At 32.7% G+C, this 16,501-nt stretch overlaps 1 protein-coding gene across 1 annotated transcript in view; it reads right to left on the bottom strand.

Moving 5' to 3' along the window:
* Window positions 1–5,322: 5,322 nt before the first annotated feature.
* The window catches only part of LOC149260783 (uncharacterized), a 57,839-nt gene continuing 46,660 nt past the window's right edge, over window positions 5,323–16,501 (bottom strand). The window contains exon 3 of the mRNA XM_089460967.1: window positions 5,323–5,653. Within this exon, the coding sequence (XP_089317093.1) occupies window positions 5,345–5,653 (309 nt within the window). The 3' untranslated portion in view covers window positions 5,323–5,344. The remainder of the gene's footprint in view (window positions 5,654–16,501) is intronic.

The raw sequence follows: 16,501 nt of genomic DNA, 5'->3' as shown, positions 1-16,501 counted from the left end.
GGCCATCCCAGGTCATTCTAGCACTTAGCATGGTTGGATTTTTCCCATAGACTTTTGAATTTAGGTGAGGCTCTTATATTGATTGACAAACACCTTGCAATTATAGAGATCCACTTCCACCATTCAGAATATTTCTTTAAAAATATTTATAAGTCCAAAATATGTAGAAGATATATATCTCTATAAGAGATTGAATTTTTTATCACACAAAGAAATAGATTTTATTCACATTACATCATTGTTAATATTATTATTATACATTTTTAAATTTCAGTTTTTTTTTAAACATAATTTAATATAATAATAAAAAAATAAATATTATGAAAAGAAATTAATTTAAAATTAAATAATTATATTTTCAATATAAAATTTTTTATATTTTTTATTTATATTATGATATAAAATTGATTAATTTGAATTTTTTATATATTAAATATCAATAAAATAAAAAATTATTTTAAAAAATTAGCAATTACAATAAAAATAATTATAAATAAATAATATATAAAAATAATAAATATAAATAAATAATATATAAAATAATGAGTTTAAAGATAAATAAATAAAATATTTTTTATTATAAAATTAAAAATTTATAATTTTATTTAATAATAATATATTAAATATTATTTTTAATAATAATTAAATAAATCTATATAAAATCCATTTTTATTGGATTACCAAATATTTTAAAAATTATTTTGTATATGAAAAATGATATATATATAAAATAAATTTTAATATATTAAATATCAATATAATATATTAATAAAATATAAAATATATTTAAATAATTAAATTTTAATTTTAAAAGTGTATATCTATATATATAGCTCTAAGAGTTAGTTCAGTTGGTCAAAATAAGTGCTTCGCCATCCGAAGGTCACATGGTCCAATCTCCCCAAAGCCCTTGGGGTCAGGGCTTGCTAGTGGGCCGTAGGGCTAGATTCCCTTCGGGGTCGATTAGCCCAAATTTTTCCGTGGACGTAGCGCCACCCATTAGCAAGGCCGTGGGGTTAAATTCCCTTCGGGGTCGATCAGCCCAGATTTTTCCATGGACATAGCGCCACCCATTGACCAGGGTGTCCGTGAACCACAACCTAACATATATATATATATATATATATATATATATATAAAGTTTATTAGTAGTTGTTTACATATTTTTTAACATAATGATTTATTTTATTTTTTATATATAAATAATGATGGAATAAATTTCAATATATTAAATTAATAAAATATCAAAATATAATAAAAATTATTTTTATTATATGATGAAAAATATTTTTATATTGATATGTTAAGAGCGTATAAATAAATTAGTTGTTTTTAATAGATGATAAAGTTATTAAAATATAGATATATGATAAAATTATATTTATTATTTAAGATGGGAAAATTATTATTATTTAAAATTTAGTAAATGAAAATTAAATTAATTAATTAAAAAAAGAAAAGAAAAGAAAAAAACCATTTTTTTAAATATTTAAAAAGAGTTTCACTTGGTTTCGAGAATTTTATGATATAAATTCTCTATTAATGAGGTCAACCACGAGAAGGTGGAAGCTCATTTGGCCCCACCTTCTCACTTCTAATTTATGATTATACGATTTCACTCATCACTCTCCCAACCCCACCTCCTATTTGATTTCCCTATGCAATAAATTAAAGTTCATTTGACTCATCGCTCTCCCAACCCCACCTCCTATTTGATTTCCCTATGCAATAAATTAAAGTTCATTTGAGCTACCCCTCAGGGCTTCTATAATACTATTATTTCACTCAACACTCTCCCAATCCCCCCATTTAATTTATTATGCAATGACTTTAAATTGAAAATAGACACCAAATTTTCATCATAAAAAATATTATTGCAAATACAAACATTCCATATCAAATTTTCGCATTCCAAGCATATACACAATTACAAATGACAATCAACAAATAAATGAACAAACCAGTCAAACAACAATTATTAAGAGTAAAAAAACAATAAAAAATACATTCAACCAAGAGTATACACACATAATCAAGAATACATTTCAAGTTTTGATCCATTACGCACAAGATTGCATTTACAAACAATACAAAAGCACAATACATACATAAACATACAAACATAAAAAAACATTACAAATACACAAGCATAAAAATATCCCATTAAATCTTATTATTGCACACACAAAATTATAAAAGCATACAAACATTGCATTTCAGATTTTGATCATTACACACAAATGTTTTAAATACAATTATATAATCAAGAATACATATCAAATTTTGATCATCATACATATAAGATTGTAAACACCCAATCATACAAAATTAATGTAGACACTCAATCAAGCCATATGCTAAAGAAAATTCACATACATTTCAAAGCACATATCAACATATCATCCACATTCATTGTAAATGCATAACTATGTAAATGAAACCCAAACAAGAAACATTGTTTCAAAGAATCAAACATAATGTAGATACTAGACTAAGCATTGAGCCTAAAGAAAATTCATACATTTCAAATTATATGTCATCATGTCAAACACATCCATTGCAAATATAGAAACACATAGATGAAACTCAAACAACAACTATTGTCATACACAATTGCAAATAGACATCAAATATTGAACATCACACAAAAGATTGTAAATACACAAACATTACACATCAAAGTTTGGTCATCACACACAAAAATGTTTTAAATACACAAACTTATTATAGACAACAAGCATTAATAAAGGATATTCTCACACATTTCAAAATGTCACACATTGAGTAACCACAATCATATAAATGAATCTCAAACAACAATCATTACACATAATTCTGCATTTAAATTCATGAACAAAAAGTAGTGAAAAAACACATCAATCAATGTATACAATAAAAACATACAACTTGATCATACAAAAATTCAACCAATCAATATGCATACAAAATTTTTGCAATTACCACACCCCAATAAATGTATACAATAAAGACATACAACTTGATCATACAAAAATTGAACTAATAAACATACATACAAAAAATGTGAAATTATCACAAAAACCATGGTTGGAAAAATATTATATTGGTTAAATCAAATGCATATACATAACTTCAAGTTGATTTAAGATTTTAAATTTTCAATTAACATGTTATAATTATCTATATTGATGCATTATTTGATACTTTTAATTTACAATCTATTAAACTAAAACTATCTAGTTCTAAAATAAACAAATAAAAGTAAATGAAAAAGTAAGGTGGAGAGAGGGACACAATCCTCAAGAGCAATGAGAAAGGGCTTTTAGCCCCTTCAAACAAAATAATACTTTTTATTATTATGATGTTTTTAGAGTAATTACATAATAAAGATGAAAAATAAATGAATGCTAGTTTATTTTGGGTCATAATAACATAATGAATTCATATCTTCTGTCATGACATGTAGATATTTCATCTATCATGGCATGCTTGTATGTCCTTCATATCCTCTGCAAAAATAACAAATTATTAAAATTTAGTGGTCATCTATTCCTTATCTATAAAGTAGCAATTTTTTTTTGAATTAAATTTAATATTTTAAGCAAAGTGACTAACCTAATTTAATAATTGAAAAATTCTCAAAGACGGATCATACTCCATTACTCCACAATAAGAGAGCCAATGTTGGAGCCCATACTTTCACTAAAACCAAAAAATACACAACCACTTATTAAAAAGAAATTCAAGTAATAATAACAAAACAAAAATAATAAACATCGAAGTATAAAATGGTAATGCAAACGCACACGTATAAGTATACAGGTCTATGTCCATTGTTATATTATATGGGCTTGGAGAAAATTAGTAGAGAACCCATAACTGTGTTTCTAATTAGGAGAGGGGTGGAGAAAGGATTTAAATGGAGGTTGTTTTCATTCTAATGAAACCCTTTGCAAAGGGGATGTTATGATTCTGAGAGAGAAGCCAGGCTTGGTAGAGAACAAACACCTTCCTTATAAAAAGAGAATGTCAGTTTTTGGTTGTTCAGAATTGTTCTCATAAAAAAAGGGGAAAATGAGTTTTGAAGAGGATTCTTTGCAGGATGGCTTATACATCTATGGCAAATTCCTTCCCCATAGATGCTTGGCATCTTCTATTTCTAGCCATTATAAGTTTATGACATATTTTATGAAAGTTGTGAAAGATACCTCTCACATTATAAGCCATTTATAATGGGAATTCGCACGCTAAGTAGGGAATATCCCTTTGAGGAAAGATTATTTGTTATATTGGTTAATGATTCTTTTGTAAAAAAAATATTATTAACCATTATTTTTGTAATTTCTGGTTCTTTCTTGTCAATTTAAGTTGGGAGAGCATTGTAGTTAGGCTTATATATAGCTAGTTTGAGTAGAGTGATTCTACCGAGAGGGTGCCTCAGGCTTGTGAGAAGCCGTTGTAATCCCTTGAGGATAGCGGTATAACTTTTATATCGTGTGGATAAGAAAATATTGACTGTTGTTTCAACCTATTGTTTGTTGTCCACTATAATCCCTTGAGGACAGCGGTATAACTTTTATATCGTGTGGATAAGAAAATATTGACTGCTGTTTCAACCTATTGTTTGTTGTCCACTATATTCATGTTACTGTTTGTTGTCCACTCTATTCATGTTACTGAATTATTAGATTTAGTTATCTTCTAATATGCCATGTCTGTGGTCTTTGAGTTCACCATTCAACATATGTGTTTAAAAAGATTGGAAATTTTTATTGATGTTTTAGTATTGTTTTAGCTCACTTATAAGAAAGATGCAAATACAACAATACACCCATTCATCAATCTGATCCATTCAATACAATCCACAGTGCAATCAATAATGATTTTATAACACCCTGCAAGCTTAGCATAGTCAGTCAAGAAAATGCTTACTTATGATAGATGAATCCACAGAGGCGATATTTGCCCGTAACGAGTTTCGTTGTGCAATCATTTATTCTTTGCCCTGTTTCTCTGGATTTTGTGATCCCTCTGCCACGTCACCATGGGTGCAGAGGATCTAGGATTTAATTTTAAAAACGAAGAAAATAAGAAACAAAAAAAATGTTGCAATTTAATTTTAAACAAAGGAATTACAATTCAATTTACAGGAATGGAGCTATGTCAATGAAATTAAATCCATTAACCTATAATCAGAGTGATCGAATACAAAGAGTTGGAAAATAAATTTACCAGAGCCAAATGATATGATGGACGATGCATCCCTGGGCTTTCAAATGCAACAGATTCAGAAAAGTCAGATTGATTCGAGGGAGCCCTCCAAATCCAATCCGAAACCCCACTCCCATCTTCAATGTGACCCACTTTACCGCCAGGTTCTGAGGAATTTCGTCCCCAGAAAAACGCTCCCAGTGGCCACCGTCCAGATACCTCTGTCAGATGAATCCACAACAACATATCGACCCACTTTTTTGCTCCCAGTGGCCACCGTCCAGATACCTCTGACAGATGAATCCACAACAACATATCGACCCACTTTACCGCAGGCTCTGAGGAATTCCTTGTCCAGAAAAACACTCCCAGTGGCCACTATTCGACCATTGTTGGCATTTTCTATCACGGAGATGAGATGGTCATCGCCCAGATCCAACAGTGAGATTGGCAGGCAGAGGATCTATGCGAATGGAAGTTATGCCTCTGTGAATTAAAACTAGGCAGATTGCGACCTGGAGAGGCCTGGTGAGAGCCACTGGTTGAAGAATATTGGAAGGTATTCTGTAAAATTGATTCGCAATTTAGTGGTTTTATTGATTACTTGTTGCATAGCCATTGGCGCCGCTGCACATAGTAATGTTAAGCTCCATTAATTTAACACAAAAGCTACCTTGATTTATGGAGTTGCAGCTTTTCTTAACTTATGGAAACCAACTGCAGTAGTTTCCTTAAGTTAAGAAAATCAACTGCAATTACTAAATTAATAATTGGGAGCTACTAAAGTGGTCCATTACTTTGATCTCATCTCTACCTTGATTTGTGGTTTTTCTAACACATAGCATTTAGAAGCTTGATGGAAGCTTAGCTATATGTTTATCTGTTGATCCCCAAGCTCATATCTCAACCCCCTTCAGTTCTACACCATCTAGCTGAGATAGCAGAGCTCAGAAGTGCCTTCAGAAGTTTGTGTTCTTTTGCTTGGACAGAAGCTGGAGTGCTGAAGGAGAAGCTTGTGGACTGTGGCCTGCATCAATACATCACCGATGGCTGGAGGTAACTCGTATCCCTGGGCAATAAAGTTTAATGATTCTTTGAGTTTATTCCGCATGAAGAATCATTGTTAAAACTGTAGAATGTCTAACAGTTGGTATCAGAGCCCAATTTACTTCTGCCTGGGTGTGCGATTCGAATAGCATTAGAAATTAGTTCTGTTTTTTCGAGGTTTCATGATATGAATCCGCGTTCGAATTGTGGAGAGGCGTTTTGAAAATGTATACTTTTCACTGCATGAAGCATTAGCATGAGGATTCTAAGCTGGTGCTTCTTCGATCAATGGAAAATATACGTGCAGTTTTTTTTTGTGAAGCCAACGCTAACACTGTTAGCATGTTTTTTAAACTGCAAATTGTTGTCTTCTACTGTCTACGGCGATAAAGATAATGAAAATTGGGGCAAAGGTGATATGGAATGGGTAGAATTGAAGGGCAGAGGGAATTGGTGCCGAAGTGGTTTGAAGGTTGATGAGTGCTTTTAATGAGTGATATAAATTAGTGGGTTTATGGATTTTGAGTGTGTCGAGATTATCCAGAATCCGCCAAATAAAATAACAGATTCTCACTGCAAAGCAATGGCCACTACGGCGAATGCATTTGGAATGTTATGCATTACAGTATTCTTTAATAATTTATTTATTTTTACCGGTTCTCCCCCTCACATACTAGACGCTCTCCATGCATGCGCATCCTCGATTTGCATTCTTGTGCAAGTGTTTGGCTACAGAACTGAATATAATGTGAAAACTGTTATATTTTTTTAGAGGGCTGGAAAAAGGGATTAGAAGATGGGCTTTTTCCCTTTCAACATTCCCATTAAGTAATCAAATACCCGACTTCCACTGTCACGAATGCCTAAATTCATTTGTTATCCAAAGTCTGATGCCAGCAATCCGTGAAGCCGTATATTGAGCAATGTGGACGTTAACATACATGTCTTCATAATATACTGCCATCGCCTAGGATTGAAAGCAAGAGGGTCTGTGTAGTACTTGCTGTCCAAGTTGGAGAATTCATCAAATATTATGCACGTCCATCCTTTGGGAATCGTATATCCTTAAACAATAATTATGTATTCTTCCCTTCTTCAAAATGCAGTCTGCGCCCGAAGAAGTATTGATTTGGGGTATTTTGCCAATGACCATGTGGAGGTCCTGCTCCTGGGCCGGTTAAATCGCCCCGTTCAGCGTTTGCTGTTGCCCTGTTACGTATTAAAACTGGTTCGATTGCTGGATGCCAGATATGAACTTAACTCATTGAAACGGTTGATGTTAACCTGATATGAGTTCAACAAACACATCATGTTCCCCATTTTGTTCCATTTATTTATGAAAATGATGGTTTAAATATATTGCAAATGAGTGATATAATACATGGTGGAGAAGCGTACTTTGAGTTTAATTTATGTGCTAAATTTGATAAATGTATTAAATTCTTAATATATATTAAAGTTATTTGTGGTGGCATTAATATATGGTGTCACAATATTATTACAAAAGGGCCCAACATTGATGCCGAGCAATGCCCCAAGGAAGCTTTGATGCCCAGCAATGGCAATACAATCCTCCAATTCCATGCAATTGCATATCTTGCGTTGGATAAATAGCATATGGATCAAAATCAGTATAGCATTGGATAAATAGTTTTGCCATTATAAAAACGTTAATATATTAGCAGCAAGGAAACAAACGTATTGTTTTTGGAGCATATACATTGTAGCGTTGATATTGCATTGGTATTGCAGTGTTTTCGACCATTAGTGTTTTGACAGTGCATATGAATATGCACGATTGACTGTAGGGTATGGCAGCGTAAATAGATACAGAAACCGCGTCCATCGGTTGTGTGAAATGCCTGTATAAAATGTCTTATATTGTTTGTATCTTTGATGCGACCTGGCAACTAGGTTATAATAAGGACAATAGTTGGACGTAGATCCATGTGGCCTAGCAGCCTTCACTATTGTTTTATTTACTGCGTTCATCAAAATTTATTAGAATATTTCTGCTGCATAATATTTTTATATTATATCCGAGAATGGGAACCTGGTAAATTGTCATGTGGTAGTTGGATTACAACCTTTTATGTTGGATTATTGTTAAAAAGTCGTTTTATAACACATGGCATTACTTTTGATGATATACCATATTGTATGGTTTGTCTCGTTTGGTTATATATATTTTGGTTATAACTTTGGTTATATATTTTGGTTATATAACTTTAGATGATTTTATAAACGTATATTTAAAGTAAATGAAAAGGTCAACATATGACTTGATTCATTCAAAAATATTCATGACATAAAGGCTCTTACCAAAGTTTCGGGTATGAACGAGAAATGGTTGAAGTCTATTCTTTTTTATATGAGTCATGTTAAAGGAAATAGTTCATGCATTCTTAAATATTTCAATATTTCAATATTTGAAATAATTTAGTCTTTGAATATTTCAAATTTGCAGTTTTGTTTGCAAATTGTTTAGAGCCCATTTTGTAATTGATTTAAGAATTAGTCTTAAATAAATTATGGGACAGTGAGACTAAGGAATGTAAATTTGATTTTAATTCCATTTATCTTGTGAGCAAAATAGCTTGTTTGCTGGTCTATAAACTCCAGGTTTAGTTTATAAATTAAACAATCAACTTGTAGTCATTTTCGGTAATGCTGACTGCTTTTGATTTTGCTGGAGAATTATTACAGTTTTATGGAGTTTATTAAAATGTCATTTTGACTTACTCCTTTCAGTAAACATTATTTTTCTCTCTGGTTAAGTTTTGTTTATGCAACAAAATTAATGTCTAGCGATCCATGTAATTTTAATTAATTAGAGAGTAGCCACAGCATCTTTAATTAAATAAAATTATATATTGATTGGCAAGGTCACATAAAGATTATTTAGACATTAAATTGTAATTAATTACACTGAATATAATAAATTTTATCCCACAGGAATTTTTATTATATTTATGTGATTAATTAGGATAAAATTTCATAACCTACCCACAGGAGTTATGAATTAATAAGTTTTATCATAAAGTTTCATTGAATCTGCTTGAATTGAAAATTTAGCCCACAGGCAATTTTCATGTCATTTGATTCAATTTTTTTTAGCATGTTTTACATTGGTAAAACATGAAAGTTCATAAAGTTTTATTGAATCTGCTTGAATTGAAAATTTAGCCCACAGGCAATTTTCATGTCATTTGATTCAATTCTTTTTAGCATGTTTTACATTGGTAAAACATGAAAGTTCATAAAGTTTTATTGAATCTGCTTGAATTGAAAATTTAGCCCACAGGCAATTTTCATGTCATTTGATTCAATTCTTTTTAGCATGTTTTACATTGGTAAAACATGAAAGTTCATAAAGTTTTGTTGAATCTGCTTGAATTGAAAATTTAGCCCACAGGCAATTTTCATGTCATTTGATTCAATTCTTTTTAGCATGTTTTACATTGGTAAAACGTGAAAGATCATAAAGTTTTGTTGAATCTGCTTGAATTGAAAATTTAGCCCACAGGCAATTTTCATGTCATTTGATTCAATTCTTTTTACCATGTTTTACATTGGTAGAACATGAAAGTTTATTAAGCCTCAACATAAGCATGTGATTCTTTATTTTAATGCAGTAGTACAACCTGCAAATTTCTCTAAAATTCGTTCTGACATTCCCGAACTTGAGGAAGTAATCTCGTTTGTTTGTTATGAATCTAATATGGTTAACGTTAATAGCCAGTGAGAAGTGAGCAAAGCATCTTATCAGGAAACAAGATGGGCTCGCATGTGGAAGCTATAAGAACATGTTATTTAACTTTAAGTAGTGGCTTTGTTTTGGAGTTAGAAAAGACCTTTTATGTTCCAAGTTTTTCTAGAAACTTGATTTCAGTTTCAAGGCTTGTACCTTTTGGATATTCCTTAACCCTTTCAGAAGAATCTTTCAGTCTATTCTATAAATCTGATTATGTTGGGAATGGTATTTTGTCTAATGGTCTTTACTGCAAAACAAAGTCACATATGATTCAATGCATGTTCACACTGGCACTAAAATATGATGATTAATAACACTTCTTCATTAATGATTGATAACACTTCTTCATGAATAACACATCTTCATTGATTCCCCTCTAGTCATGGTGAGAAATTGGTTTGCAAGCTCAAGAAGTCATTGTATGGTTTAAAACAAGCATCCTCCCAATGGTATTTGAAATTCCATAATGTAATTTCTTCTTTTGGTTTTGTAGAAAACATTATGGATCAATGTATATACCTGAAGGTTAGTGCGAGTAAAATTTGTTTCTTGTTTTACAAATGGATGACCTTTTTGCTAGCAACCAATGATAAGGGTTTGCTACATGAGGTGAGACAATTCCTCTCTAAAAGTTTCGATATGAAGGATATAGGTGAGGCATCTTATGTCATTGGCATTAAGATCCATAGAGACAGATTTCGAGGCATCTTGGGTCTGTCCCAGGAAACCTATATTAATAAAAATTTTAGAGAGATTTCAGATGAAGGATTGTTCACCAAGTATAGCTCCCATTGTGAAGGGTGATAGGTTCAATTTGAACCAATGCCCGAAGAACGACTTAGAAAGGGAACAAATGAAGAACATTCCATATGCTTCTGCTGTCGGAAGCCTAATGTAGGAATGTTGGGACGATGTCAGAGTGATCCAGGTTTAGACCACTGGAGAGCTGCAAAGAAAGTAATGAGGTACCTTCAAGGGACCAAAGACTACCTGCTTATGTATATCCTGTTTGAGGCTGCTTTACATGGTGTATGGCTTAAGAATTTCATTTCTGGGCTTAGAATTATGGATTCTATCTCTAAGCCATTGAGAATATATTGTGATAATTCAGCTGCTGGTTTTATGGCTAAAAAAGTGGGAGTCGAAATAAACACATCGACATTAAGTTTTTAGCTATAAGCGAATGTGTTAAAGAAAATAAAGTGGTCATTGAGCACGTCAGCACTGAGTTAATGATCAATGATCCTTTGACTAAGGGCATGCCACAGTTAATTTCAAGGATCATGTATTGAATATGGGACCTGGTTCCATTATGCAGTTTTTTCATTGTATGGACAATGTTAATGAAATTCTTAATTATTGTGATGTTTTTTTCTCATATTATGTGCACCTTAAGTTGATTTGAGAAAATTCATTTAAGAAGGACCAAGAATAAACATAGGGTTTATTCATTAAGAAATTATTGCCACATAAATTATAATAAGAATAAATGCATAGTAATACATGGAAGGTAATACTCGTCATTAGAGGACTTATCGCCATGATTCATGTATCTATTACTTAATACAGATTATCAATGGTTTTTAAGTTGAGACATTAAGTTTGGAAGTATGGACCAAGTGGGAGAATGTTAAGCTCCATTAATTTAACACAAAAGCTACCTTGATTTATGGAGTTGCAACTTTTCTTAACTTATGGAAACCAACTGCAGTAGTTTCCTTAAGTTAAGAAAATCAACTGCAATTACTAAATTAATAATTGGGAGCTACTAAAGTGGTCCATTACTTTGATCTCATCTCTACCTTGATTTTTGGTTTTTCTAACACATAGCATTTAGAAGCTTGATGGAAGCTTAGCTATATGTTTATCTGTTAGTCCCCAAGCTCATATCTCAACCCCCTTCAGTTCTAAACCATCTAGCTGAGATAGCAGAGCTTGGAAGTGCCTTCAGAAGTTTGTGTTCTTTTGCTTGGACAGAAGCTGGAGTGCTGAAGGAGAAGCTTGTGGACTGTGGCCTGCATCAATACATCACCGATGGCTGGAGGTAACTCGTATCCCTGGGCAATAAAGTTTAATGATTCTTTGAGTTTATTCCGCATGAAGAATCATTGTTAAAACTGTAGAATGTCTAACATTGCTGTCCATTAAGTCAATCCAGGAGGCGCAGTATTTTTCAATCTCATCTCTCGAACATTGTGGATATTTCTGCATATTTTGAAAGCCATTTATGGAATTAGTACAATGCTTTGCTGCCCATGAAGTCAACACCACCCGACACAGTCTTCTTAAATCCCCATTGCCAAAACCTTGTGGACATTTCTGCATCTTTTGAAAAGAATTCAGGAATTAGTATGGTGTAACATCCCATACCCAATTCGAATTGCCTGTCAAGAAAGAAATCAGGGTTAGAAATGGAAATCAACGCAGAGATTCATAAGCATGAGAAGCCTAATCATTAAACGGTCCAGGAGTGAGAAGGCGGGACAAATTGCCCCCATAGACATCGTTCCATACTCCTCTCAGAATCAGAATCTGCAGGTGGTGCCAAATGTTACTAACCCAGAGGTAAATCCATGTCCATGAACCCTGGATCCATGACTGGCTGAGGATCCTTTCTCTCAATTTATGTGGAATGAGGGATATATGCAGAGGATCTGATTCAAAAAACCCAAGAAAACAAGACTCGTTAAAAAACACTGAAATTCAATTTACAAGCTATGTGGATGAAATTTCCAAGCTATGCTTCATTTACCTGTGATCCAGAGTCAGATGCCTCAACTAAGCTGTGATCCAGTCCCTGAGCTACCTGCCTCCTGCACTTGTCTTTGATGCGCTCCCTGCTTCCACCTCTCAGGGAACACAAGCATGCCTCTGCCTCCACCTCTCAGAGAAATAGACATACACATACAGGTAGACACACAAAACAGATACAGAAATAGACATAACAACAACATAGACCAGACCATATCCAACATGGAGCTCCAAACAAACATACAGACCAGAACGACCGCAGTTACTAGACTAGACCACACAATGCAGGAAACTCTGAAACTCCGAGAGGAGGAGGAGAGGTGAAGGAATATGAATGCAAAAATGGAATAGACTCTTAAAACAATCAAGATCCTTGACCGCTAAGATAGCCCATGCCACTTCTCTCGTTTGATAAGCAGCGCGAGTTATCTCTGGCATGTGGTGTTGCGATCATAGGCTGCTAATTCTGTTAACAACGGAGGGCTGGGATTGCAGCGGTGGTTGTCTTGCAGACGTTGTTGCCAATTCTGTTTGCAACTTAAGGGATAGGATTGCCAAATGTGGAAAGATGCTCCATCCAACTGAGCATGTAGTCACTTTCAGCCAGCTTTTATAGCTAGATAACTAAAAAGCACAATCCATGTCATCCCACCAAAAACAGAATCCACCAATCCACTATGGTGTTGGTTAAAACATCTTGTTTTTTAAGAAAAGAAAAAAAAACACAAACCATGTCATCCAAGCAAAAATCCACTATATTATTGGTTAAAAAAATTAAAATAGAAACATTTAAATACAACATAGGTCAAAAATATGTTTTTTCATTTCATTATGATGAAAGTTGTATACCTTAGTTTAGGAATTAAAAAATTGAATAAGAAAATAACTAAATATTATGATATCCAAAAATGTCAATGTCTTTTTTACTGAACAACATCAAACAATATAAATGTTGATAATGGCAATATACAACTAGATATTAATGTTAATAATTCAATCTCCACCTACCCTTAGTTTATTCTCATGGCTGAAAACTACTGTGAGAATAAGAATGAAGCTCTCTTCACTTCATCTAAGTTTCTAGATCAAGCAACAACTTGCACAATTAATCATAGACAATGGAAACAAAAAGAACTTGCTTTCTCAACAATTGATTGAAAAAATTCAAATTTCTACCACTCATCCCCAACCATATCATTTTGGATGCATCCATGAAGCAATATTTACTTTATGTTTGTAGTGGTTTATCAGATTTTCCATTAGACCATTCATTGATACAATTGATTGTGATGATACACCCTTCTATTGTTGAGATGTGATTTTTTCTGAGCCCTACCAATTTCACATAAAGACATAAAATTGTGGGTATTATAACTTCTACAAGCTCTGCAAGGAAAATAAGGTCTACAATGTCATCTCTTCTTTCCCTTATTTTGCATTTGCTAGAAGATAAGTTAATAACCATATAGATATCCACAAGCTCAAAATGTTTAATATGTTCTAATGTTCATCCTTGTTGGCATTCATCTACTTGCTTTATAGTACTCACACTTTTGCATGGAGATGTCTTTCAAAGCACCATTTACAACTCCAATCCTCAACTTACTTCAGACCATGCCCTAGTTAGCATCCTCTTCATGGTATCAAGACCATATTGTTTGCATAGGTGCCTCTGTAACCAACAATTAGCTCAATCTTTATTAGGAGGACATTCTATAACTCAACATCATGTCTTGCAGTTGTTCCATTCGCTCTCATTTCAACATCCATTCTTATAATAGCCAATTAGCTTATTCATGTCAACTCAGTTCTTACAAAACAATGATGTCTTTCACTAGAAAGAGTGTACAATCAATAGAAATTAGGGACAATTTATTTTCATCATGCCAAAACTCATCATACTTTGTCCGTAGTTCCTATTGGATTTAGTCCAAAATGTGATATATTTGTGTGTTATTTATTTTGTACTTTATGTCTTTTAGTTTATCTACCTTGTCGTGAATATTTCATTGGTGACTCGGTCAAACATGCTCACTCACCGAACTTTGTATCACATATTGTAACCCTTGGAGACCTGGTCAAGTATGATCACTCCCCACCATTTTTTCACAAATATAACCACATAAAACAATAGTGTACACCATGTATGATTTGATGTTCTCCTTTTGGTAATTTCATTCTTCTTTCTTCTGTAAATATGTACAATGCAGCGTACCTATACTCATATCAAATGGAAATAGAGGAAAATGTAGAAGGAAAATCCAAATTGACAAACCTTTCCATCTTTTGAAGTTTGTGAGTGATGTAGTATCTATTATAGATGGCTTTGTGATCTTGCACATAAGGTCTACCAAGGATTTTGCATGTGCTCTACATTGCATCCATATTATGGCTTTAAACCTTCCACAACTATAAGTTGTAAGACCTCGACACTTATTGTGAACACCATTGTACTATACGTGTCTCTCTGACATATGATTAGTTGGGAACTAATTTTTTCCATCTTCCCAATGTTGCTAGTGTTTAATTACTAAACTTCAATATGTTAAACTACTCACATTTTTATAATCTACGAAACAACTAGGTAGTTGGTAACAACTTGAAGCATGTTAAGATGAGCTTGTGTTTGGACACATACTTACACACCATTTATCAAAAGCTTGAGTTGTTACAATTATAGATGACCATTAGCGTCTTTGCCCCATTGCTCCACTAGAAAAATTTGCTTCTCATATTCCTATCTTTTTTCACAGAGATATCTGCTAGATTTGCTACAAAATTAGTTCAAAATCATGGTGTTTCTCTTCCTACTCCACTTTTAATGCTTTTTTATGGGTTTCTATAATTAGTTCTTTCCTTTACCACATTTGTTTAAAATGTTGTTTACTAGTTTCTTAAAGCCAAAAACCCATATTTCAAAATGTAATCTCTCTTGTCTCAATAACCATATGCTGATGAATTAATAAAGCCTTAGTACGATTTGTACCAAGTTCTTCATGATCACAAGTATAATATTTCATCCAATACATCCAAGCTTCAAATGTGATGACTTCTTGGAGCATATCATAGCTCTAATACCAAAACAAAATGGGCCCACTCTCAACATTGTTCTCATATGAGTTCCTTGCCATAAATTATGACTTCTATTAATAATAATGATGCCATCAATATGGTTAGAAGGGACTTTATATATCCCATAAGAGGGTGATTTTATGCCAAAAATTATCTCCTTTCGTAGGTCCTTTGTTGACTCAATACAATCTGTTAAAGCTAAATGTTCCTACTGATTCTATATAAATCATGAGACTCTTACTTGAAGTATACTGAGGCTAAATTGAGTGGGTGAACATCCAAAAAGAATGATTTAATCCTATGTACAATCTAGACATTATTAAGCCTAATCAAGTTTGAGATTAACTATATATAATGGCTTTAGAAAGTACATTATGTGTGATTTGATTCCTATGGTAGAATTTGAAGCTTATAACTGTTTTCATGATGGGTGAGTTTTACTTGTTGGTGCTTAGGTACATAAAAAGAAGAACATATATGGTACTACGAGTTTGTTTAATCTATTCACGTGCGAGTTATACTTGGTTATATCCAAAAAAATCGTGTAATAGTGAAAACATCACAGCGTTAGAGACTATTTGGAGTATTTTCTCCATCAATGGGACCGGATAATTATGTTTATATGAAGCTCTCTTGATGTTACATTAATTTTTTCATTTTTCTTTCTTACTGGAACTAAGTTAGAGA

The sequence above is a fragment of the Pinus tabuliformis genome, chromosome 6, assembly GCF_031772625.1.
Source record: "Pinus tabuliformis cultivar Carrire ecotype Pingquan chromosome 6, CPIR1, whole genome shotgun sequence".
Classification (NCBI taxonomy): domain Eukaryota; kingdom Viridiplantae; phylum Streptophyta; class Pinopsida; order Pinales; family Pinaceae; genus Pinus; species Pinus tabuliformis.
This window is presented reverse-complemented; position numbering and strand designations above follow the sequence as displayed.